The following is a 20,310-nucleotide window of genomic DNA, read 5'->3' as shown; positions in this document are numbered from 1 at the left end:
TGTTCTCAATAATTTCAATTTTCAACCCATCTTTAGATTGAGAATTTGTGGATTAGATGGATTAATTAAAGATGGATTTTCAACCCATCTTTAGATTGAGGAATTTGTCTGACATTCCTCAGTAGTCCTTAAGCCTTTAAAAGGGAAAACAGATTCCTCTGGGAAATAAGATTTTAGCATGGTGCATTAGGCATAATAAATGTTTATGTAATTATTTCGTCATATATCTCAGTAGGTGTGAAGAGTTTGTAGATTCCCCAGGAATAGACAAAATTGAACAAAATATGAATTTTGTTCATACAAAATTGGCCAAATTTATAGTTGTATTTTTAAATTTGAATGTGTCTGATACAAATGGCCTAATTCTTACCATTTTACCTAATGTTCTATGTTGTTAAAAAATTTGAAATGAAATTGAAGGTTATTTTGAGGCTAAAAATTTAAATACTGGTTTGGCCAAAGGATTACAGCACAAGCAAAGGTCCATCTGTGCTGGATAAGTCTCTGCTGCTTCATTAGGAAAGGTCTAATGTCATTAGGAAAGGTTAAAAATAGAAAATACAGAAAGATGATTGAATCATGAAGAACTATAATCCAAAAGTATGGAGAGATTTTCTTCTGCATATTAACAGTCCATGTACATGAGAATGGTAGCTATCATTTATTGAGTGTCGTTCCTCCTTAAAATGATGATTATAAAATAGTAGGCAGGAAGTGGAGGTGAGAAAGGAGATAAGCATATATATCGTTTTGTAGGTCTTTTTCTCAGCTATAATTTTTTGAAGATATATATATATATATTTCAAATAATAAAATTACATTAGAAAGTTCCTTATAATAAAATATTTTATCTGCTAAACAGCTGAAGTTATCAGACTTGTCTGAAAACAAAATGTAATGTTCTATAAAACATGTGTCCTATAGACATCTAGATGACAATTTCTATTTTCTTTCTTACCTGTTTTCATCTTTTTATACCCTGATGAAGGTTGAATCATTATACAACTTTACCTGTATACAAAAATATATTACGACCTTTGTTAAAAATGAATATTAAGTTAATATTATTAATATTATAATGAATTTAGATCCTAAATAGGGATGAAAGTTACAGCAAAAACTGTCACTATTTAAATGTTGCTTTTTTCAAATGGATTTCTTAGATTGTGACGCTTTATTTGTCAAGGGCTTCCTATAACTATTTTAGAAGCCTGACTATTCTCAGCTACATTTCCACCCTCATTTTCACAGATCAGATTCTCCCCCCAACCTTTTTTTTTTTTTTTTTTTTTTTTTTTTAGAGAAAGAGTAGAGGGGCAGAGGGAGACAGAGAGAGAGAATCCCAAGCAGACTCCATGACTCCATACACAGTGTGGAGCCTATAGCAGGGCTCAATCTCACAACTGTGAAATCATGAGCTGAGCTGAAATCAGGAGTCAGGCATTTAACCTACTAGCCACCTAGGTGCCCCTCTTCCTTTTTGATTAGCAGTATGAATTTGCCGCACCTAGTAGGCCCTAAGTCACTGCCATCTAAGGCATGCAATATGTGAGATTTCTCAAAAACAGTGTAACAAAATATGAAAAAATGACAATTTTTGACAATTATTGATAATTTAACTTTACTCTTATTTGCTAATCCCATTTGTGCTATTGAGTTTGTTTCTATGTGATTTTCTATATAATTCTCCACAATATGGAAATACATAAAATTTGTCCCAGTGATTATGTTGAAATGTGTAGATCTCTAAACTCTAACCTAAAATGTCATACTTTCCAATGCTGTAATGTTAATCTTTCATTTTTTTAATGTTTAGAAGTGTATAATCTGAAGCCCCTATAGAAATGGTTGGTAGGCTTATTGGTTGGACCATTGCAGAGAAGAGAGTGGTGATGTTGGGGCATCCTGTGCTTTGCACACATCCCTAAGGAGAGTGAGGCAGAGAACAACAGTAATCATCCACCTCAGAACTTATTGCCAACATCATAAAAACTTGCCCAGACTTATTAGAGAGTAAATAAAAATTAGCCTTCTCTCTAAACACTCAGTAATGTAACTATGGGGTAGTTCTGCTATGATACATTTGTTTGAAAATATCATGCTTCTTTTTAAAGCTAGCCACATGTCTGTGTTGTAGGGGCGTGCGATTTTTGCCAGTGGCAGTCCTTTTGATCCGGTCACCCTTCCAAATGGACGGACCCTATATCCTGGCCAAGGAAACAATTCCTATGTGTTTCCTGGAGTCGCTCTTGGTGTCGTGGCATGTGGATTGAGACATATCACAGATAACATTTTTCTCACAACTGCTGAGGTATTGTAAAATACTCTGTGTTCACCAAGGCTATAAAACTCCAAGTGAGCTCAGTGTTGGTTGTTTAATGATCTCTTTATATAAAATCTCAGCTCGTTCCCTATAAGATACAAAGTCAAAAGGAAAGAAACTCTCCTAGTGGACAGTAAGGGGTGGGTAGCAGGTTCATATTGAGTCACTAAATAAAAGACTGTTCATCAGTAGCCAGTAGAAAACTTCTGATCTCTTACAAGAAAGCTTTTTTTGTCTTCACACTTCCAATCGAATTCTGTGACAGTAGTGACACAAAAATACTGTTGCAAATCATAATGAAGTGGTATTTCTCCAGTCCTTCCTTAATAACAGCATTTTGAAGGTTTAAAATAAAAGTCATTTGGGATCGTTAGAAAGTACTTATCATTAAGGATTCAGGGCAGAAAATAGAAACTACTCTAATATTTCAAGCGGAAAGAAAATTAAAACAAGGAATTAATGTTTATAAAGTTATTAAAAGCACAGATGTTGGTTTGAGTGTGGGCCTTCAGGAAAGATCCTCAGAACATCACAAAATGGACTCATGAGGGATCGGTAAGAACTCTTAAGAACTGAAGGATCTGAAGTTTTTACCCTTCTTGCAAGCCAACAAGTTAGCCTGCCATGGTTTCATAGATGCTGGCAAAAGACACAAAACTCTTAGGTCAGAAACAAAGTACTTTATTACTTATGGTGCAAGAGGTACCATAAACTTCAGCTTCCCTTCACTTCCCCTTAACCCTCAAACTTCAGGGGGATGATACAATATCAGGCACATATTTATAAAATCATGAGCTTTTGACAATCAGAATGTTCATCTGGTTGATAGCATGTTTGAACAGGATCCAATTCATGAGAAATTTGAGTGAATCTCTTCTAAAGTTAAACCACTGTCCAACATTATAACTAAACTGAGCTAAATAAAAATTTATTAAAATTCAAATATTTTCATCTTGCAAACATGCTATTTCTGTTGTGAAGGGGAACTCTAAAAATACAGATAAAGAGTCTTATGCTATTGATTTGATCTAAGGATTATAATATCAGTGCTTAGAACCTGGCATCATTCTGTGAGTACAGAATATTCTGAAGTCTGAAGGCTATAATGTTTTGCTCCTTTCTTTCTCTTCACTGCAGTAAAAGTATGACAGCTGATGTCTCAGTTTCCTTTTCTTAAAATATAGATTTTATTTATTTGACACAGAGAAAGAGAGCCACAGCCGGGGGAGCCATAGTGGAAGAGGGAGAAGCTGGCTCCCCACTGAGCAGGAAGCCCAATGTGGGGCTCTATCCCAGGACCCCAGGATCATCACCTGAGTGGAAGGCAGATGCTTAACTGGCTGAGCCAGCCAGGTGCCCTCCGAGCTTTGAAAAAAAATCTTGTTAAACATAAATAGATATTTAATTACTAGGAGAGCTTTTCAAAGCTGTTTATACATTAAGGAAAATGTAATCATTGTTCTATATAATAGACACATCAAAGCAGTGGGGGGCGGGGGAGATCTTTTACTCATTGTAGCCTGTGTTTGCTTTCCTGAATAACTCCAGCACCATCTAGTGACAAGGTTCATGAAAAAAAAAAATCCTTTCATTTACTTTCCAGGCAAAGTAGTAATAATAATCACTACCAAAAAACTATGAAGAAAAGAAATAAAATGTAATGTCAATAGTCTTATTCTTATCATAGCTAGTGATCTCTCCAGCTAAATCTTTTGACCTTTCCCCTGTTTTTCTCTCAGGCTTCCACACAACATTCCTGTTATTTATACCACCTCATTGTTTTCTTTGTCTTCTTTTCAAATCCCTTTTAACTAAGAGCTTTTTTTTCTAGCATCCTTTTTATTTTGTCCTAAGAGCTTTTTTTTCTAGCATCCTTTTTATTTTGTCCTAACTTTTTTCTTCCCTTTTTCTTATGAATCTGGGGGAATTTGGGGATCTCCTCCATTCTCTAGTTTCCATTATCTTAATTCTAAGTGGCCAAATCTATGTATCTCTGGTCTCATCTTTTCTTATGTCTGATCGATATTTCCACAGAAATGCCTGCTTCCTTAATGCTTGCTTAATGCCGGAGTTTCCTTAAACTCAAGATGCATAAAACTTTACTTCTCATCTTCCCTTACCCTCAATATTTGCATTGCTATTAGTGACATCCCTTTCTAAGCAGACTCTAAAGGCTAGAAACCTGACATTCTTTCATTCTCCCTAATCTCAAAGCTTCAAACACATGGTACACACATAGACCTGCATAACTGCTCTGTTATCCTGGTTGGAAAACTCAGAACTGTTTTCCACCTGGCTAAGCCTAACCTTCTGGTCACTGCCTAACTCCTTTTGTGACTACCGTGGCTCATCTTGATCTTTGTTTAGCCATGGCTGTCTTTATCAAACACCTTGACATTTAGTTTAATTTCTACTTGTATTATGCTCTTGAGAGCTTTATATTTCAAACAGTTAAATGTTGCCTTACAATTAAATTGTAGATTATCTTCTTTAAAGACAGTCTTTCATATACTTCTTTCAGAACTCCATTAGAAAAAAAAAAAAAAAAACAAGAACTCCATTAGCACCTAGCACAATGCTAAAGCACATAAAGAAACTTTGTAAATATTTACTGAATTGAGCTAAATAGAACTAGGCATTTATGTTATCAAGAAGAATAAATACAGTATCACAGCTGCTCACTGCTAGGGGGACCAAAGAAGGAAGTCCTTACTAGATTATATTTTGTAGTTAACAAAAGTTACATGTAGGAGATCTAGGTGAATTTTTTGTTTGGCAACCCAAAATTTAATAATTAAGGATTATTTCCTTAAATAGTTGAGTCTCTTTTGGAACTAGAAATCTCATGGATAAGCATCAATCCTGAAGATTTCCTGGGCATTTTTATATAACAAAGAGATTTCTAGCTTTCCTGGTACTCTGGCAGCCTTCTGGACCTCAAATAGGAGCACTTACTGCTCCGCTGGATCAGCCTTATGGCTCTGCATTGTCTGTACAGCTGCCTGGAAATAAACCCCTCATCTCTTGTCCACATCTAAGAGGCAAGCCTTGGCATCTTATCCCTACACTGTTCTTTCTGCCTGAGTCACCTGCTTCACGTCCTCTCACCTGCCTCACCCCACCCCTTTCTAATGTCTGTTCTGGAACACGAGATGATCACCACTGACAACAGCATCTGGAGGAAACTGATTGATTTAAATCACTGGATAATTGAAAAACCAGCTGTTGTAACATTGCCAAAATGAAATGAAGAGAGGTCATTTGAAAGTGGACACAACGTAGTTTGACACCAATGGCAAATCATGAGCAGCAAATCATTTTTGAGTGAATGAGCTACTAGGTGAGAATGACACCAAGACTCTTTTATACTCCTTCCTTTTCCCCTAGGACACTCCTCCATTCCATTTTAGTGATTTGGTTCCTAGCAGTAAGGTTCCCTGTTGTTACCTGTTTGCTACTTGAAGCTATTCTACAGTTTCTTGGCTCCCTGTCTATCTGACAGGCATACATGGAAAGCAAAGATTCAGACTGATTCTTCTTTACTCAGAAGTCTTCTAACTGTCCCAGATCTCCCTAAAATGATACTGTGTAACATTCTAGAGAAAAAAAAATGATGTTGGATACCAGCCATATGCCAATGGTGAGAGGAGAGGTATACATATTATCTCATAGAAATAATTTGCAGTTGGTTGGTTATATAAGTTTCCTTCAAGTCAAAAAGCTAATGAGCTAATATGTTGTAGAACAAGATCTGACCCCAAAAGCTATTTTATTTCCATTCTGCCATGCTGGCTGCCATCTGTTCTTTGAAAAGTAAAATAGCTAAGATTTATCGAATGCTTACTTTCCCAGACAATGTGGTAAACTCCTTACTGGTATTTATATCATTTAATCCCATGAATTTGGAATTGTTATTAGTCTTCTGTCACCAAAGAGAAAACTAGGCTTACAAAGGTTAATTAATTTGCCTGAATTCAAGCAAATACTAATTATTGCAGTTACACTTTGAATACAGACCTACCTCATATCAGAGCCTGAGCTTTCAACCACTGTGCTATTACATCCTTTCATGATTGTGCTTATTTTTTCTCTATCCAGTTAAATAACAATACTGCCTCTCCATACAAGTGTTTGCTTTAACATCTAAGAAATGTCAACTGATTTAAATGTGCTAAAAAAATCTTTGCAGTACAAGGAGTAACAAGATTTTGTAAGCAGCCCAATTCATTCAGTCAACATAAAATGGTTTTATTTTGGCTCAGTCATCGTTTGAAATAATTCCCCATAAGGTCCCTCTTTTCTTTCTCTTAATGGCATCTCAAGTAATTTTTAATTCTGTTTCTACTCATTCTTCTAACGAGTATTAATTAAGTACCTACTATATACTAGGCATTATTCTGGGTGCTGGGGATACATCAGTGAACAATGATTAAACAACTCTCTAGTTCAGAATTTGTATACAATTCAGATATCTTTTCCCTTCAGTGCAAGAGCCTGCAGCAACAGCTGGCAGCGAGTCACCTTCTCTTTTACTGCCCCCCACCCCAACCTCTCATACCAGCACCATGAGTGGTTTGGGGGAAACTGGTTTGGCTCTGAAAAACCTCTCCCTGCCTCATTAAGGCCTATTTCCTCACATGTGTATAGAAAAGGGCAAATGTGTTTTATTAACTCTCCACTTTTTTAGGCCATTAAACCGTATGAGGCCAGGGTGAAAATCTGGCTTTCTCATGGGGCATGTGTACAAGAGCTTAAAGGACTCTTGGGACCCTCTTGGGCAGGATGTGAGACATGTGGCTCCAGCTCAGCCTCCCTCCCCTTCCTCAGCTTACCCAGCCTGTTGGATCATCCTCTGCAGTGGTCACTCAACTTTGGAAGCTCATGCCTTCCGAGGGGTACAGACTGATCTGCAGCAATCCCCCCTTTCTGTCTCATTCTCCCCCACTCTCATTCAGTTCACCTCTACTTATATAAACGTCTATAATTGCTCAGGCTAAGTGGGGAATAGAACACCAGTCTCTCCTTCTTGAGGGCACCTGAAGCTTTCAAGCAGAGACAGCATGCAATAAAAAGAGGAAGGACAAGCCACTGCATTACCCACTAGGCCAAATCATGGTTCTGGTGACTCTCCCTGATTCTCCTGATCCCAGCCTTCTGGGAAGGGGAGTGGCTGTGTTTATGGGGGTTGCAGGGCTGATTCCACCACCTCTTCAGTTCTGAGGGAGATGGTAGTCCTCACTTGTTGGATGGCTTCATTAAAATGTTCTGTTTGTAAAAACAGTTCTGTCTGTTTGTGCTGGGGGAGGGGGCTCTGATCACCAATTCTGGGGCAAAGGAAAAGTTTTACTCAGCATCCCATTACAAAGGCAAGAAATAAATGAGTTAAGCAATGTCATTATGAAATTCCTTGTGATCGACTTTCTATTAATATAATTTTACACTATATTTTGCATAATATGCAATGTAATAATCACATAGCAGTTATACTAGTAACTTCATCTTGCTCTCCTCCACTCCAAACCCTTGCCTGAATACCCTGCCTGAGAAGTCTTCGGTCATCCACCAGAACTTAATTTGCAGTGATGGTGCCCCAATCCTTATTCCCTATGCAGATCACCCCTCAGCTCCCCAAGATCAGGACACTTTGGCTCACTGAGTCCAGCCCCTACATCTCTGCCATTGGTCTGAATCTACTTTCTGGAGTGCCCATGCCTTCCCTGTTTGTCTAACTTGTCCCATACTCCAGGTCCCTCCAATATTCCTCTGGATTTCCTAATACTCTACATGTCACCTATAGCTAAGACTGTCCTCCCCTCCAGCATTCTCTTTTCTCCGTCACTAACTTACAACTCTCTCAAAGGCAGGAGCTGTTTTTTTAACCTCTCTTGATGTGACGCTCAGTGTCTTTCATATATGCTGATGGAGTAAAACAATTGCAGAAATAATTTCATGATTTAAAAAAATCTAAGAGATATTACGAGATACTGAGAAATAAGCGGGTGATTATTCAAAGTGTTCAAAAGAGGAAGATTTTCTACTTCCTCTCTGCATCCTCAGCTCCATTAAATCATAACCCACTGGTTTAGACTTGCCACACTGAATACCTAATCAAAGTCTTAGAGCTGAAGGGAACTTCAAAGTTGCTGAGTCTACCTCTGTGGTCCAGGAAGTTTAGCAAATAGCTTAGCATATAGAACTTTATTGTGAACTGTTCAAGAGCAACTTACAATATTATGTCCCTTTACCCCTAGATATTTCAGGACATTTTTTTAATGTGATCTCTGTTCCATTTTCAATTCAGGAACTTTAACACTGATATAATATTTTTATCTAATGCATAGTCCAAATTTAGATTTTTCCAATTATCCATAAAAAATATCCAAAAAAAATCCATAATTTAGATTTTTCCAATTAACCAAAAAAAAGGTTATCCTTTATAACCCCTAGACTAATCCTTTAATCTGCAAGAATATTTCAGTCTTTCCTTTATGGTGCTGACATTTTGGAGCATACAGGCCAGTTGTTTTTTACAATGTTCCTCACTTTGGGTTTATCTGATTGTTTCCTCATGATTGAATTCAAGGTATGTGGTTTTGTTAGGAGTACTAAATGCCTAATAATTGCACTCTTCTCGGTGCACCACATCAGGAGGCATATAATGTCAGTCTGTCTCATTAAAAAATACATTTTATTGAAGTATGATTGACATACAAAAAGCTGTACATATTTAATTATACAACTTGATGAGTTTGGAGATAATTATATACCTGTGAAATGATCACCAAAACATATGCCATAAATATATCCATTACTGCCAAAAGTCCTTTCCTGTTTTCTCTATTATTGTGTGTGTGTGTGTGTGTGTGTGTGTGTGAGAGAGAGAGAGAGAGAGAGAGAGAGAGAGAGATAACATTTAGCAAATTTTTAAGTGTATGCCATTTGATTTAGAAATACAGAAGGGCTTGGGGATACCAAATGCCAGGGCCAGTTAGGTGATTCAGATAATCCAGAATCTGGGTAAATTGAAATCCTACTTGCAATGTGACTCCAAAATGGCTTTCTCAGCCTCCTGCTCTACCTGTTGTGCCAGAATATGTGATCTGGAAGAAGTAGTGTGATCATCCCTGAGTCCCTTTCCTCCTGTACTATCACTTGCATCATTCTCCTCTGCCTTCCTTGCTCCTCTCTCTCCTATTCCACTAGTAGATCAGAAGGGAAAAGCTTCCAGTTCCATGGCATAGTAGAAAAGGAACTAGAGAGTTGGACAATGAAGATTCTTTTCCCAACTTTAGTAATGGTGTGATCCCACCAATCCCCAAGTGTCTGTGGACTCAGGTTTCCCATTGACAGGGGAAGGAAATGTTTTGTGGTATGAAATAAAAACATTTTTGTCTTTCTTTTTTTGAAAGATTATAGCCCAGCAAGTATCAGATAAACACTTGGAAGAGGGCCGGCTTTATCCTCCTTTGGACACCATTAGAGATGTTTCTCTGAAAATTGCAGCAAAGGTAAAACCACTTGTGTCTAAGTCTCATTATTTTTCCTTCTTTCTGTTCCTAAATAGGCATTTTTAGGTACTACAAATCAACTCCCTTGAAATGCATATTTGTATCAACTTATTTTGTTGGAAGTTAGAGAAATGAGCCACAGTACCTCAGCAGAGCTTAGGAACTGCATTTCATACCTAGGAATTGAAGAATTGGGATGAATCATTAGTTTCCCCATCATTCTTTTCCACAATCTAAAAAAGTTAGCAGGGTCTCATTTCGGTTAGGTTTCCCCAGCTTCACGTTTTTGTTTTTTTCTGGTTTTTGTTTTTTGTTTTTACTTATTGTTCTCCATATCACACTTGGCAATGGTCACCAAAATGCTGCAGATATGGTAGATTAATGTTTAGACCTTGAATCACCCGTCTTAACCATGTTGCTGGATGCATGGCATCTTAAAGATCATAACTGATAACACCGGGCAGAGGGTAAATACAATGAGGGCAAGCAACTCAGAACTGTTGGGCTGACAGATGAGCTCTTGAAATAATTAATCCAGAAGAACCTAAACTCACAGAAATTTTCATTAAGAGGAGTGGGAAATTGACTTTTTTGCAGTATAATCATATTAGCTTACTAGGGTTGCCATAACAAAATACCAGACCTGGTGGCTCAAACAACAGAAATTTATTTTTTCACAGTTCTGGGGGCTAGAAATCTAAGATTAAGACGGTAGAGGCTTGATTTTATTCAAGGGCTCTCTCCTTGGCTTGTAGATGACTGCCTTTCCACTGTGTCCTTCTGTGGTCTTTTCTTTGTGTACAAACATCCTTGGTTCTCTTGGTTTGTCCCAATTTACCCTTCCTGTAAGAACACTAGTCAGTTTGGGTTAGAGACCCCCAGACAGCCTCAGTTTAATTTAATTACCCTTTTTAAAGTCCCTATCTCCAAATATCACACTCTGGAGTAATGGGGATTAATACAAATGAATTTTTGGTGACATAGGTAGCCCATAATGGTTATGTTTATATGTTTTCTTTAAATGAGGGTCTCTCAACCTCAGCACTATGCACATACTGGCTGAATAACTCTTTGTTGTGAGGCTTATCCTGGGCACTATGGAATACTTAGCGTACATGGCCTCTACCCACGGGCTGCCACAGCCCCTGCCCAATTGTAATGACCAAAAATGTCTCCAGACATTGCCAAGGGTCCCCTCAGGGGCAGAATTACTGTTGGTTGAAAATCAAAGCCATTAGCAAATTTAGCAAAGCGATATGACATTTAGGACTCACATGTCACTATTTGCCTTGTTGATTGAGGGCACATGCTTCAAAAACCACGTAAAACTTCAAAAAACTAGATGGTCTGCTTGGTTACCTATCCATAAATGAGTATCCTACGTTCTACTATTTTTATATCCTAGTTTTTGCCAAGTTTGGATTATTAATACACTGATCAGCACATTATCATGTTAAGTTTAATTTGAAGATTTTTAAAAAGATTTTATTTATTCATGAGAGATACAGAGAGAGAGGCAGACACATAGGCAGGCTCCCTGCAGGGGAGCCTGACGTGGTACTCAATCCTGGGACCCTGGAATCACGCTCTGAGCCGAAGGCAGATGCTGAACCACTGAGCCACCCAGGCATCCCCAATTTGAAGATTTAAATGAGAAGGTGTTAGCTTATGATTAGAGGAGAAAGAATAAAAGCAAGGAACCTCAGAGAAGTTTAGAAAGAATCAGATATTACACCTAGAGTAATGGGAAGGCACAGAATGCAGAATATCAAGTCAAGACAAAGAAACAAGTGAAGGGAGGAAGATGGTCTAAGTGGACTCAAAGTATGAGCTTTCAGAGGACATTCATGTACAATCCATACAGTTCCAGCAAGTCGGTGGAAATGACTGAAACTTAAAGAGATGCCAGATACAAAGATGTGGGCTGTATTCCCGGTGGTAACGGGGGAGGTGCCAGGAGTGGTTGGGGCTACTAAGACAGCAAGTATTGACAAGTGAGAACCAAGGATAGAACATGGTTTGTTATTTTGTCCAGAAGACAGATGCAAGAAGCCAGGAAGAGGAGAAGTCAGCATTTTAAGAAGAGACTCAGAACCAAACCCACGTCAGAAACTAGACAAGATACAGTGTCAGGATGGGAGTGGAAGTTTTGATTAACGCAGCTGGGGTAGTGAGAAACAGATGAACTTTTAGTACCTAAAAGTGACCAGAACCTTTTACAAAAGTTTCCATAGCACAGAAGTTGTATCTAGGGAGAATTAGGAAAGCAGCCAATACAAATTGCTCTTGCAGAGTCTGGCATTGACAAGGACAGAGTAAAGACCTTAGGGAGAGAGGGGATCATTGATACAGTGTGTCCTGGGAGCAGAAAGAGGAGTAAACTTCCAGAGGTCTATGTCAGGAATAAAACAATGTATTTTATTATAAAATATAGCCATTGCAGAAAGCATAAGAGTTCTCTGGGATGATGGAGGTGTTCTGAAACTGGATGTGCTAACAGTTGCACAACTCTGTGAATTTACAAAAATAATTGTGTACTTAATATGTTGGGATTTTGTAGTCAATGAATCATACCTCAAAAAAGCTGTTAAAAAGTAATAATACCAAATTATAGATACTTTGGGAAAAAGAGAAGAAATTACCTGCTACTGTATTTTTCTAACATAAGCAGTTTTACCATTTTGGTATATTCACCTCCAGTCTTTCTTCATGTGCTTGCTTGCTTTGCTAACATCTTCATAATCATGGATGTATACATCTATTTCATGTTTTTCATAAACACTTCTCCATAAAACGTCAGTCTTTGGAACCATATTTTTTCATAAATGCGTAATTTTTCATTGAGAAAAGATACTTGATCATTTCAATAGTCTTCAAAATCAGACTTATCCATATAACTCTATTACATAAATAGCTGCCAGTGATTGCCTTTTTTACAACTGGAGTGAGTTAAAGAACATGTATAGACTGATTAATCTTGACAAGAGGAAGAATCCATTCTTTTCAAAGAAAGTAAGGGAAGAGAGAATGTTTAAAGATACAGAGGAGATAGTTTGAGTTGATGGAAGGGGAAATTGAGATTGTTTTCTCTGATAAACTGGGATGTTCTCAGTACAGCGGTGAGAGTCAAATGCAGATGTGACGGAGGAAGGTTCGCAACTGCCTGTGGTAACTAGGAGAGAAAGTGTTTTTGTTTGTCAAAGAAAAGGATAATGTGTGACCCAGGTAGAGTTAGGAAAAGTATGACATCGCAGGAGGGAGCCATGAAGGAAGAAAGCCAGCACTGGGGTCCCCCCCACCAGGCTGGGGGCTAAGATGGTGAGTTTGACAGGGAGACAGGGAGGGGAGATCCTGTGATACTGGCGAGGAGCATTGAAACTGAGGACAGAGTCCAGCTGATTAGGTGAGCAGGGATAAATAAGGACATTTTGTAAGAGGCTGTGGTCAGCATAGGGACTGTTGAAGCTGCACACTGAGTTCAGACTTAGCAGGAATATTAAGGTATTTAGTTCAAGTTAATTATCATTCTGGTCATTTCAAGACCTTTACCACTGGATTATATGCTAAATCCTGTTATGATCACATATAATACATTTCTATTCTCACTTTCGGTTGTTGACATCATGTTCTCCTCCAGCTATATGATTTAAAGTTGCATTTTCATTTTAAACCTTCTTTGTGTATGTGTGCTTTTATCATAATCTAACCTATTTTTTTAAACAGGTGACATAAATTAATTTTTCAAAACAGATAAAAACTGACATGTACTTACCATCAACTCTATTTGTTAATCAATATTCTTTTTTTATTCCTAGATTGTGAAAGATGCTTACCAAGAAAAGACAGCCACAGTTTATCCTGAACCCCCAAACAAGGAGGCATTTGTCCGCTCTCAGATGTATGATACTGATTATGACCAGATCCTACCTGATTGTTATTCTTGGCCTGAAGAGGCCCAGAAAATACAGACCAAACTTGACCAGTAGCATAATAACTGACATTTCTAATTCCATTAATGAGATCTTAAAGTCTTTCATCATTTTTAAAGATTGGAATCTTTTGTAATAATTCATTAGACTAAGAATTTTACTTTAATAATGAAAATCCAAGGAAGAATATTAATATACTTTAGGATGAACATGACACTAGACATTTTTGCTTCATTTACTTTCTTGATATTTATGATTTCTCTCTTATTTTGCCTAAGTTCTCTTTAAAAGCTGTTGTACCTGCTACTGAGAAACACACCATTTTTATATAGGTAACTAATGGAAAGACCAAAATGAGTAGTAAATTGATATACTCAGCATTAAGATCCATAATTCTTTTGTTGAACATTTTGTTAAAAATCTACTCTTTTTTTATGAAGACAAATGAATTAAGGCATCGATGAACTTTCGCTAAAAACAGAAACAACACTTACTTTGTTGCCTAGAGAAAAATAACTTCTCAGGTATTTTTATTTCAATCCTAGATTATATTAGCTCTTTTAGTGCAACTGAACTCTAACATTTCTAATAAAGATCATTGCTGTTTACAGTGCCTTGTGCAGCCTTAGATTTTAATATTCTTTCACCATTGTGACTTATCACTTTGGTCCTCAGTCAGATATCCTTTCCCAAACCACCTTTTTTGCCCCTGACTGAATGCCCTGTCCTCCACATTATTGCTGCCAGGCATTTGTAGACTGTGGTCCTGTCCTGAGGTTGGTACCCTTAGTTTAGCATAGTCCAAGCTGTGGGAAGAGCTGAGAGAGAGCAGATCATCTCTTTGAGAAAGGGCTGCCAGTGGAACCTATCTGTTAGAACAGAGATCTCCAAAGTCAGGAGCGAGAGTATGGTTCCCAGACAAGCTGGGTTCCCACATGAGTGACCTGCCCATGTTTCCTTGATTAGCTCAGGTAATGAGGAGCTCCCTCTATTACAACAAACTCACTTTCCTCTGAGTTTGGAGGAAATTTTGTAACGAATTCCCCAATATCAGAAATTATTTGGACATCAGGTATTGAGATATTCTAGTTATCATCAGTAGTTATAGCCCAGACGTTAATGTTTATTTCAAGTTTTACTTTAGAAGTTAATAACTGAACCAGTGGAAACAATTTTAAATTCTTAAGCTCAGGTGCAATAACATTTGCTATTTATTTGTAGAATTATTTGGAGAATTTTGTTTTTGAAATAATGCTTTCAAAAAGCATAAGATGTTCAAGATAAACCATACTATAAACTGATTTATTAAAGGTTGACAGTTACACAGATTGACTTAGGTGTGAATAGAAGGGATTGGGGGGTATTTCTGAAAGTAACATTTAGTCAAAAGTTTCCTCAATATAGTTACTTTGAAAAGATCCAGAATGCTGATTTCTTGTCTGTTTCATGTGTCTTGTAGCTCTAACTAAATGTATTTACCTATGCAAAAGATTTATTAAAACATAGAAAAAGTGAATGAATAAAATTATGATTGTCTTTTTCTCTTAAAATATTTTCACCTTTTAAAATGATAATGCTGTGTTTTGGCAGTGATGTGACAGGGTATGAATTTTAAAAATATTCTAATAGCTGATTTTAGCTTGACCTTCATTTAAAAAATGTGTAGTCATATTTGCTGTATACTATGATAAATGAGCTACTTCCTTATCCCTTATAGGAAGAGAATAAAGCAAGCACTGGATGATTACTTACTAGGTATCAAGTATTCTGTATATATTATTTGCTGCAGTCCCATAAGTTCTTTACCAAGTAGGTATTTTCTGAAGGAACTTACCAGGTGCACAGAGCTAATTCATGAAGGAGGTGGGTTGTAAATCTGTGTTTAATCTTGCTTCATAGTCTCTCTTCGCTTGAGTGCAGTCTAGAATATAGCATCATCTAAAAGAAAAAGAAAGTGAGCCACCTGTATAATTGCTAGTGGCCTCATAAAAAGAAGAAACAGGAAGAATCCATGTTAATACTTTATTATTATAATATGTTATTATATTATTATAATATGTCAGTATTATTTATTAATACTGACACTTCCAGAATATTATTTCAGTACGTAATTGATATAAAAATATTAATGAAACATTTTACATTACCGTTTACTAGCCTCCAGAATCCAGATATTTGCATATACATCAAAGTCCTGGAAGCTCACAGACTCCTTAAATATGTGAATGACAAAAGTAGCAACAGATGAAAGGAATCAACAGATGAAAATCAACAGATGAAAGTAATAGGGCTTTTCATAAAAGGCTTGGAAAAACCGGTCTACCACATGGAGAATATTAAAACTAGAACCATACCTTATATCATGTAAAAAGGGAGACTTCGGATGGGTTAAAGAAGTAAATATAAATAGTAAAAATATAGTTAATAAAGTTAATCTAATGAAATATCTTTGGGACCTCAAAAACAAGAAGCAAAAAATGGATGGAACGCACTATCAAAGGATGGGCAAGTTTGGGCCGACAAATGGCTGCCACTCCCAAACAGTGTTAAAGGAGTGGAAATCCAGGACTGTGGGATGAGGGTGGTTGATTCTATAGAGATGGGTTAATCAAGAAGGAGATCATCGGGGCTCAAAGGCTTAAATCCTCAGCTCAAGTCATGGTGTAAAAACTAGAAAAATGCCTATGTTTTTGCCAAAAGAATCTTTTCTGTCTTGCTGTCAGGTTGAAATCACTGAGAACAAGGTCAGGTTTGATCCTACTCGTTGCAAAATTCCACCAGGAGCTGCATTCACAGCTTCACCAGATCTTGTATTTGAGAGTATTGATCAGAAACAGGAGGACCTTGATTTGGAATGGGATCTATGGGTATGGATATTTGGAAGATGTGTGATATCCTAAGCTAGTGTGTACAATAATCCAGGTTTGAATACTGAAAGCCCTGTGTCCCAGAGAACCTCTCGACCCCTAGGAAAACAGAGAATTGACATATCTTCCTTTGCTAATCAAAGTGGGAGCTCTTCCTGTTAGTTTGTTAACTGCCTTGCTTGAAGATCCTATAATCAGCTCCCTCAGTTTACCTCCTGCTCCTCTTCCACACACTAATATCAGATTCCAGAGAGGAGCTGTGGTGGATACAGTTATAAAGGGAGACCCAGAAGAAGACTCCCACCAAAAGAATTCTTGACTTTGCTTATTTATATTGGCAAAAATTGAGTGAAAATGTACGGTATTCTGAAAATGTACTGAGAAAGGAGAAGTACAATTTTGGATTGAATAGAATTGATTGGTAGGGGTGCACTTGCCACAGATTCTGGATTCAGTGTGTTGCTTTAGGCAACTGAAAGTCATTCTACTTGTTGTTCAGTTAGTTGATTGAAATGTAGACTGAATAATGGCTCACATTAAATGAAACTGAAAATGCAAACTTTCCTTGAAATAATGTAAAGGAATTAAAAGATTCAATGATAGGAAGGTTGGAGTAGATTTGTCATGTCAATCAGACCATTTTAATCCTGGTGATCTCCTAAGTCTCCCAAGAAAACCTATCACTGAGGCTCCTTTCACTAAAGCCTGGAGAAATACATTGGAGATGGGAGTAGCAGCATCCATGAAACGCATTTTCTTAAAAACTTGGGGTGTAATTAACATTATATTAGTTTCACATATACAACATGATTTTGTATTTGTATATATTAAGGCAAATGATCACTACAATAAGTCCAGTCAATATCCATCACCAAAATTTTTTTGTGATGAGAACTGTTAAGATTTACTCTCAGCAACTTCCAAATTTGCAGTACAGTATTGGTAACAATAGTCACCATGCTGTACATAACATTCCCATTTATTTATTTAGATTCTATATATAAGAGAGATCACACAGTATTTGTCTTTCTCTGACTTATTTCACTATAGCATAATGCCCATAAGGTCCATCCATGTTGTCACGGATCGCAAGATTTTATTGTTTTTTAATGACTGAACTACACACACACACACACACACACACACACACTAATTACATTTTCTTTATCCATTCATCTGCTATTGGACATGTAGATTGTTGCCATATCTTAGCAACTGAAAATAATGTAGCAACAAACATGGATGTGCAGGTATCTTTTAAAATTTGCATTTTCATTTTCTTGGGATAAATACCAAACAGTGGAATTGCTGGATCACATGGTATTTGTTTTTAATTTTTTGAGGAATTTCCATACTGTTTTCCGTAGTGGTTGTATCAATTTACATTCCCGCCAACAGTGCACAAGTTTTCTCTTTTCTCCACATCCTTATCAACATTTGTTATTTCTTTTCAATAATCATCATTCTACCAGGTGTGACATGATATCTATTGTGGTTTTGATTTGCATTTCCTTGATTGTTGATGTGGAGCATCTTTTCATGTGTCTGTTGGCCATCTGCACTCTTCATTGAAAAAATGTCTATTCAGATTCTCTGCCCATCATTTTACGGATTCTTTTTCTTTTGAGTTGTATGAGTTCTTTATATATTTAGGGTATTAATCGCTTATCAAACATATGATTTGCAAGTATTTCCTCCATTCAGTAGGTTGCCTTTCCGTTTTGTTGATAGGTTTCTTTCTTTGGGTAGAAGCTTTTTAATTTTGATGTAGTCTCAGTTGTTTATTTTTACTTTTTTTTTTGCCTTTGCTTTTGGTGTCAAATCCAAAAAATCATTACCAAAACTGATATCAAGGTGCTAATGCCTATGCTTTCTTCTAGGAATTTTATGGTTTCAGGTTTTTCATTCAAATCTTTAATTCATTTTGATTTGTTTTTTGTGATTGGTGTAAGAGAGTGACTGAGTTTCATTCTTTTGCATGTGGCTTTCTAGTTTTTCCAACAGTTAATGAAAGATTGTCCTTTCCTTGTTATATATTCTTAACTCCTTTGTTGTAAATTAATTGACTATTGTATATGTAGGTTTATTCCTGGGTTCTGTTTTATTCCATTGATCTATGTGTCTGTCTTTATGCCAGTGCCATACTATTTGATCATTATGGCTTGTGATGTAGTTTGAAATCAGTGAATGTGATGCTTCTAGCTTTCTTCTTTTTTTCTCAAGATTGCTTTGACTATTTGGATTATTTTGTGATTCTATGCAAATTTTAGGATTATTTTTCCCATTTCTGTGAAAAATGCCATTGGAATTTTGATAAGGATTGTATTGAATCCGTAGATTGCTTTGGGCAGTAATTGACATTGTAACAATATTAATTATTTTCATTTATTTTTGTTGTTTTCAATTTCTTAATTCCTTATAGTTCTCAGTGTTCACATCTTTCATTTCTTTGGTTAAATTTATTTCTAGGGGTTTTTTTGGGTGCATTTGTAAATGGGATTGTTTTTTAAATTTTTCTTTATGATAGTTTGTTATTAGTGTATGGAAATGCAACATATTTTGTATACTGATTTTTGTATACTACAACTTTCCTGAATTCATTTGTTCTGACAAGATTTTTGGTAGAGTCTTTAGGGTTTTCTGTACATAGTATCATGTCATCTGCAAGTAGAGACAGTTTTACTACTTTCTAATTTGGATGCTTTTTATTTCTTTTCTTGCTTAATTGCTATGGCTAAGACTTCCAATACTATGTTGAATAACATAGTGGTAAGAATGGGTATTTTTTGCCTTATTCCTGATTGAGAGGAAGAATTTTCAGCTTTTTACCATTGAGTGTAATATTTTCCATGGGCTTGTCATATGTGGCTTTTATTACGCCCTCCATAAACTTTGTTCAGAGTTTTTATTTTAAATGGATATTAAATTTTGTCAAATGCTGCATCTGTTGAGATGATATGATTTTTTTCCTTCATTTTGTTAGTGTGATGTATCACATTGACTGATCTGCTGATGTTGAGCCTTCCTTGCAACCTTCAAATATATCCCACTTGTTCATGGTATATAATCCTTTTAATGTTTTTAAAAAGATTTGATTTATTTATTCATGAGAGACACAGAGAGGCAGAGACATAGGCAGAGGGAAAAGCAGGCTCCCTCGATCCCAGAACCCTAGATCATGACCTGAGCCAAAGGCAGATGTCAATCAGTGAGCCACCCAGGCATCCCTCCTTTTAATGTATTGAGGGAATCAGCAGTTTATTGAGGACTTTTTTTTTTTTTTTAATTAAGGACATTTTAATCACCCTGGGATACTTGTAGGAAATGCTGTGGTCAAAAATGGGCTATTTTGTTTACTTTTTATTTATTATTTATTTATTTTTATTTATTTTAAATGGGCTCCCTATTTTAATGGAGACATCAGAATCTTGGGGTTGACAGAGGCTGAATAGCAGTCCTTTGCAGCAATTAACAACTGGAGACACAATGGAAACTGTTATCATAGGAAGCTGGTCCACTGTCATTGGCTTAGTTTGGCCTACAGAAATCTTTGGGCCTCATAGCCTGAAATGATGTTGGAATATCTAACAACTAGGGCAGCACAGATGTTGACCAAGAAAATGAGTGCCAGTGTATACAACTGATACAACCACACCAGTGTATATTCGTTAAATATTATCTGG

General features: G+C 36.7%; 1 protein-coding gene across 3 annotated transcripts in view; it reads left to right on the top strand.

Moving 5' to 3' along the window:
* ME1 (malic enzyme 1) overlaps nt 1–15,511 on the top strand; it is a 196,163-nt gene extending 180,652 nt beyond the window's left edge. For 2 of the 3 annotated variants that reach the window (XM_038554633.1, XM_038554632.1), the window contains exons 12-14: nt 2,138–2,311; nt 9,733–9,831; nt 13,647–13,817. In XM_038554633.1, coding sequence (XP_038410561.1) covers nt 2,138–2,311; nt 9,733–9,831; nt 13,647–13,817 — 444 coding nt within the window. Of the gene's footprint in view, nt 1–2,137; nt 2,312–9,732; nt 9,832–13,646 lie in introns of all 3 variants that reach the window. The other variant, XM_038554631.1, reaches the window with a different exon arrangement.
* The last annotated feature ends 4,799 nt before the right edge of the window (nt 15,512–20,310 follow it).

This window comes from Canis lupus, chromosome 12, assembly GCF_011100685.1.
Source record: "Canis lupus familiaris isolate Mischka breed German Shepherd chromosome 12, alternate assembly UU_Cfam_GSD_1.0, whole genome shotgun sequence".
NCBI classification, from domain to species: domain Eukaryota; kingdom Metazoa; phylum Chordata; class Mammalia; order Carnivora; family Canidae; genus Canis; species Canis lupus.
The sequence above is the reverse complement of the archived record's forward strand: the minus strand, read 5'-3'. Positions and strand labels throughout refer to the sequence as shown.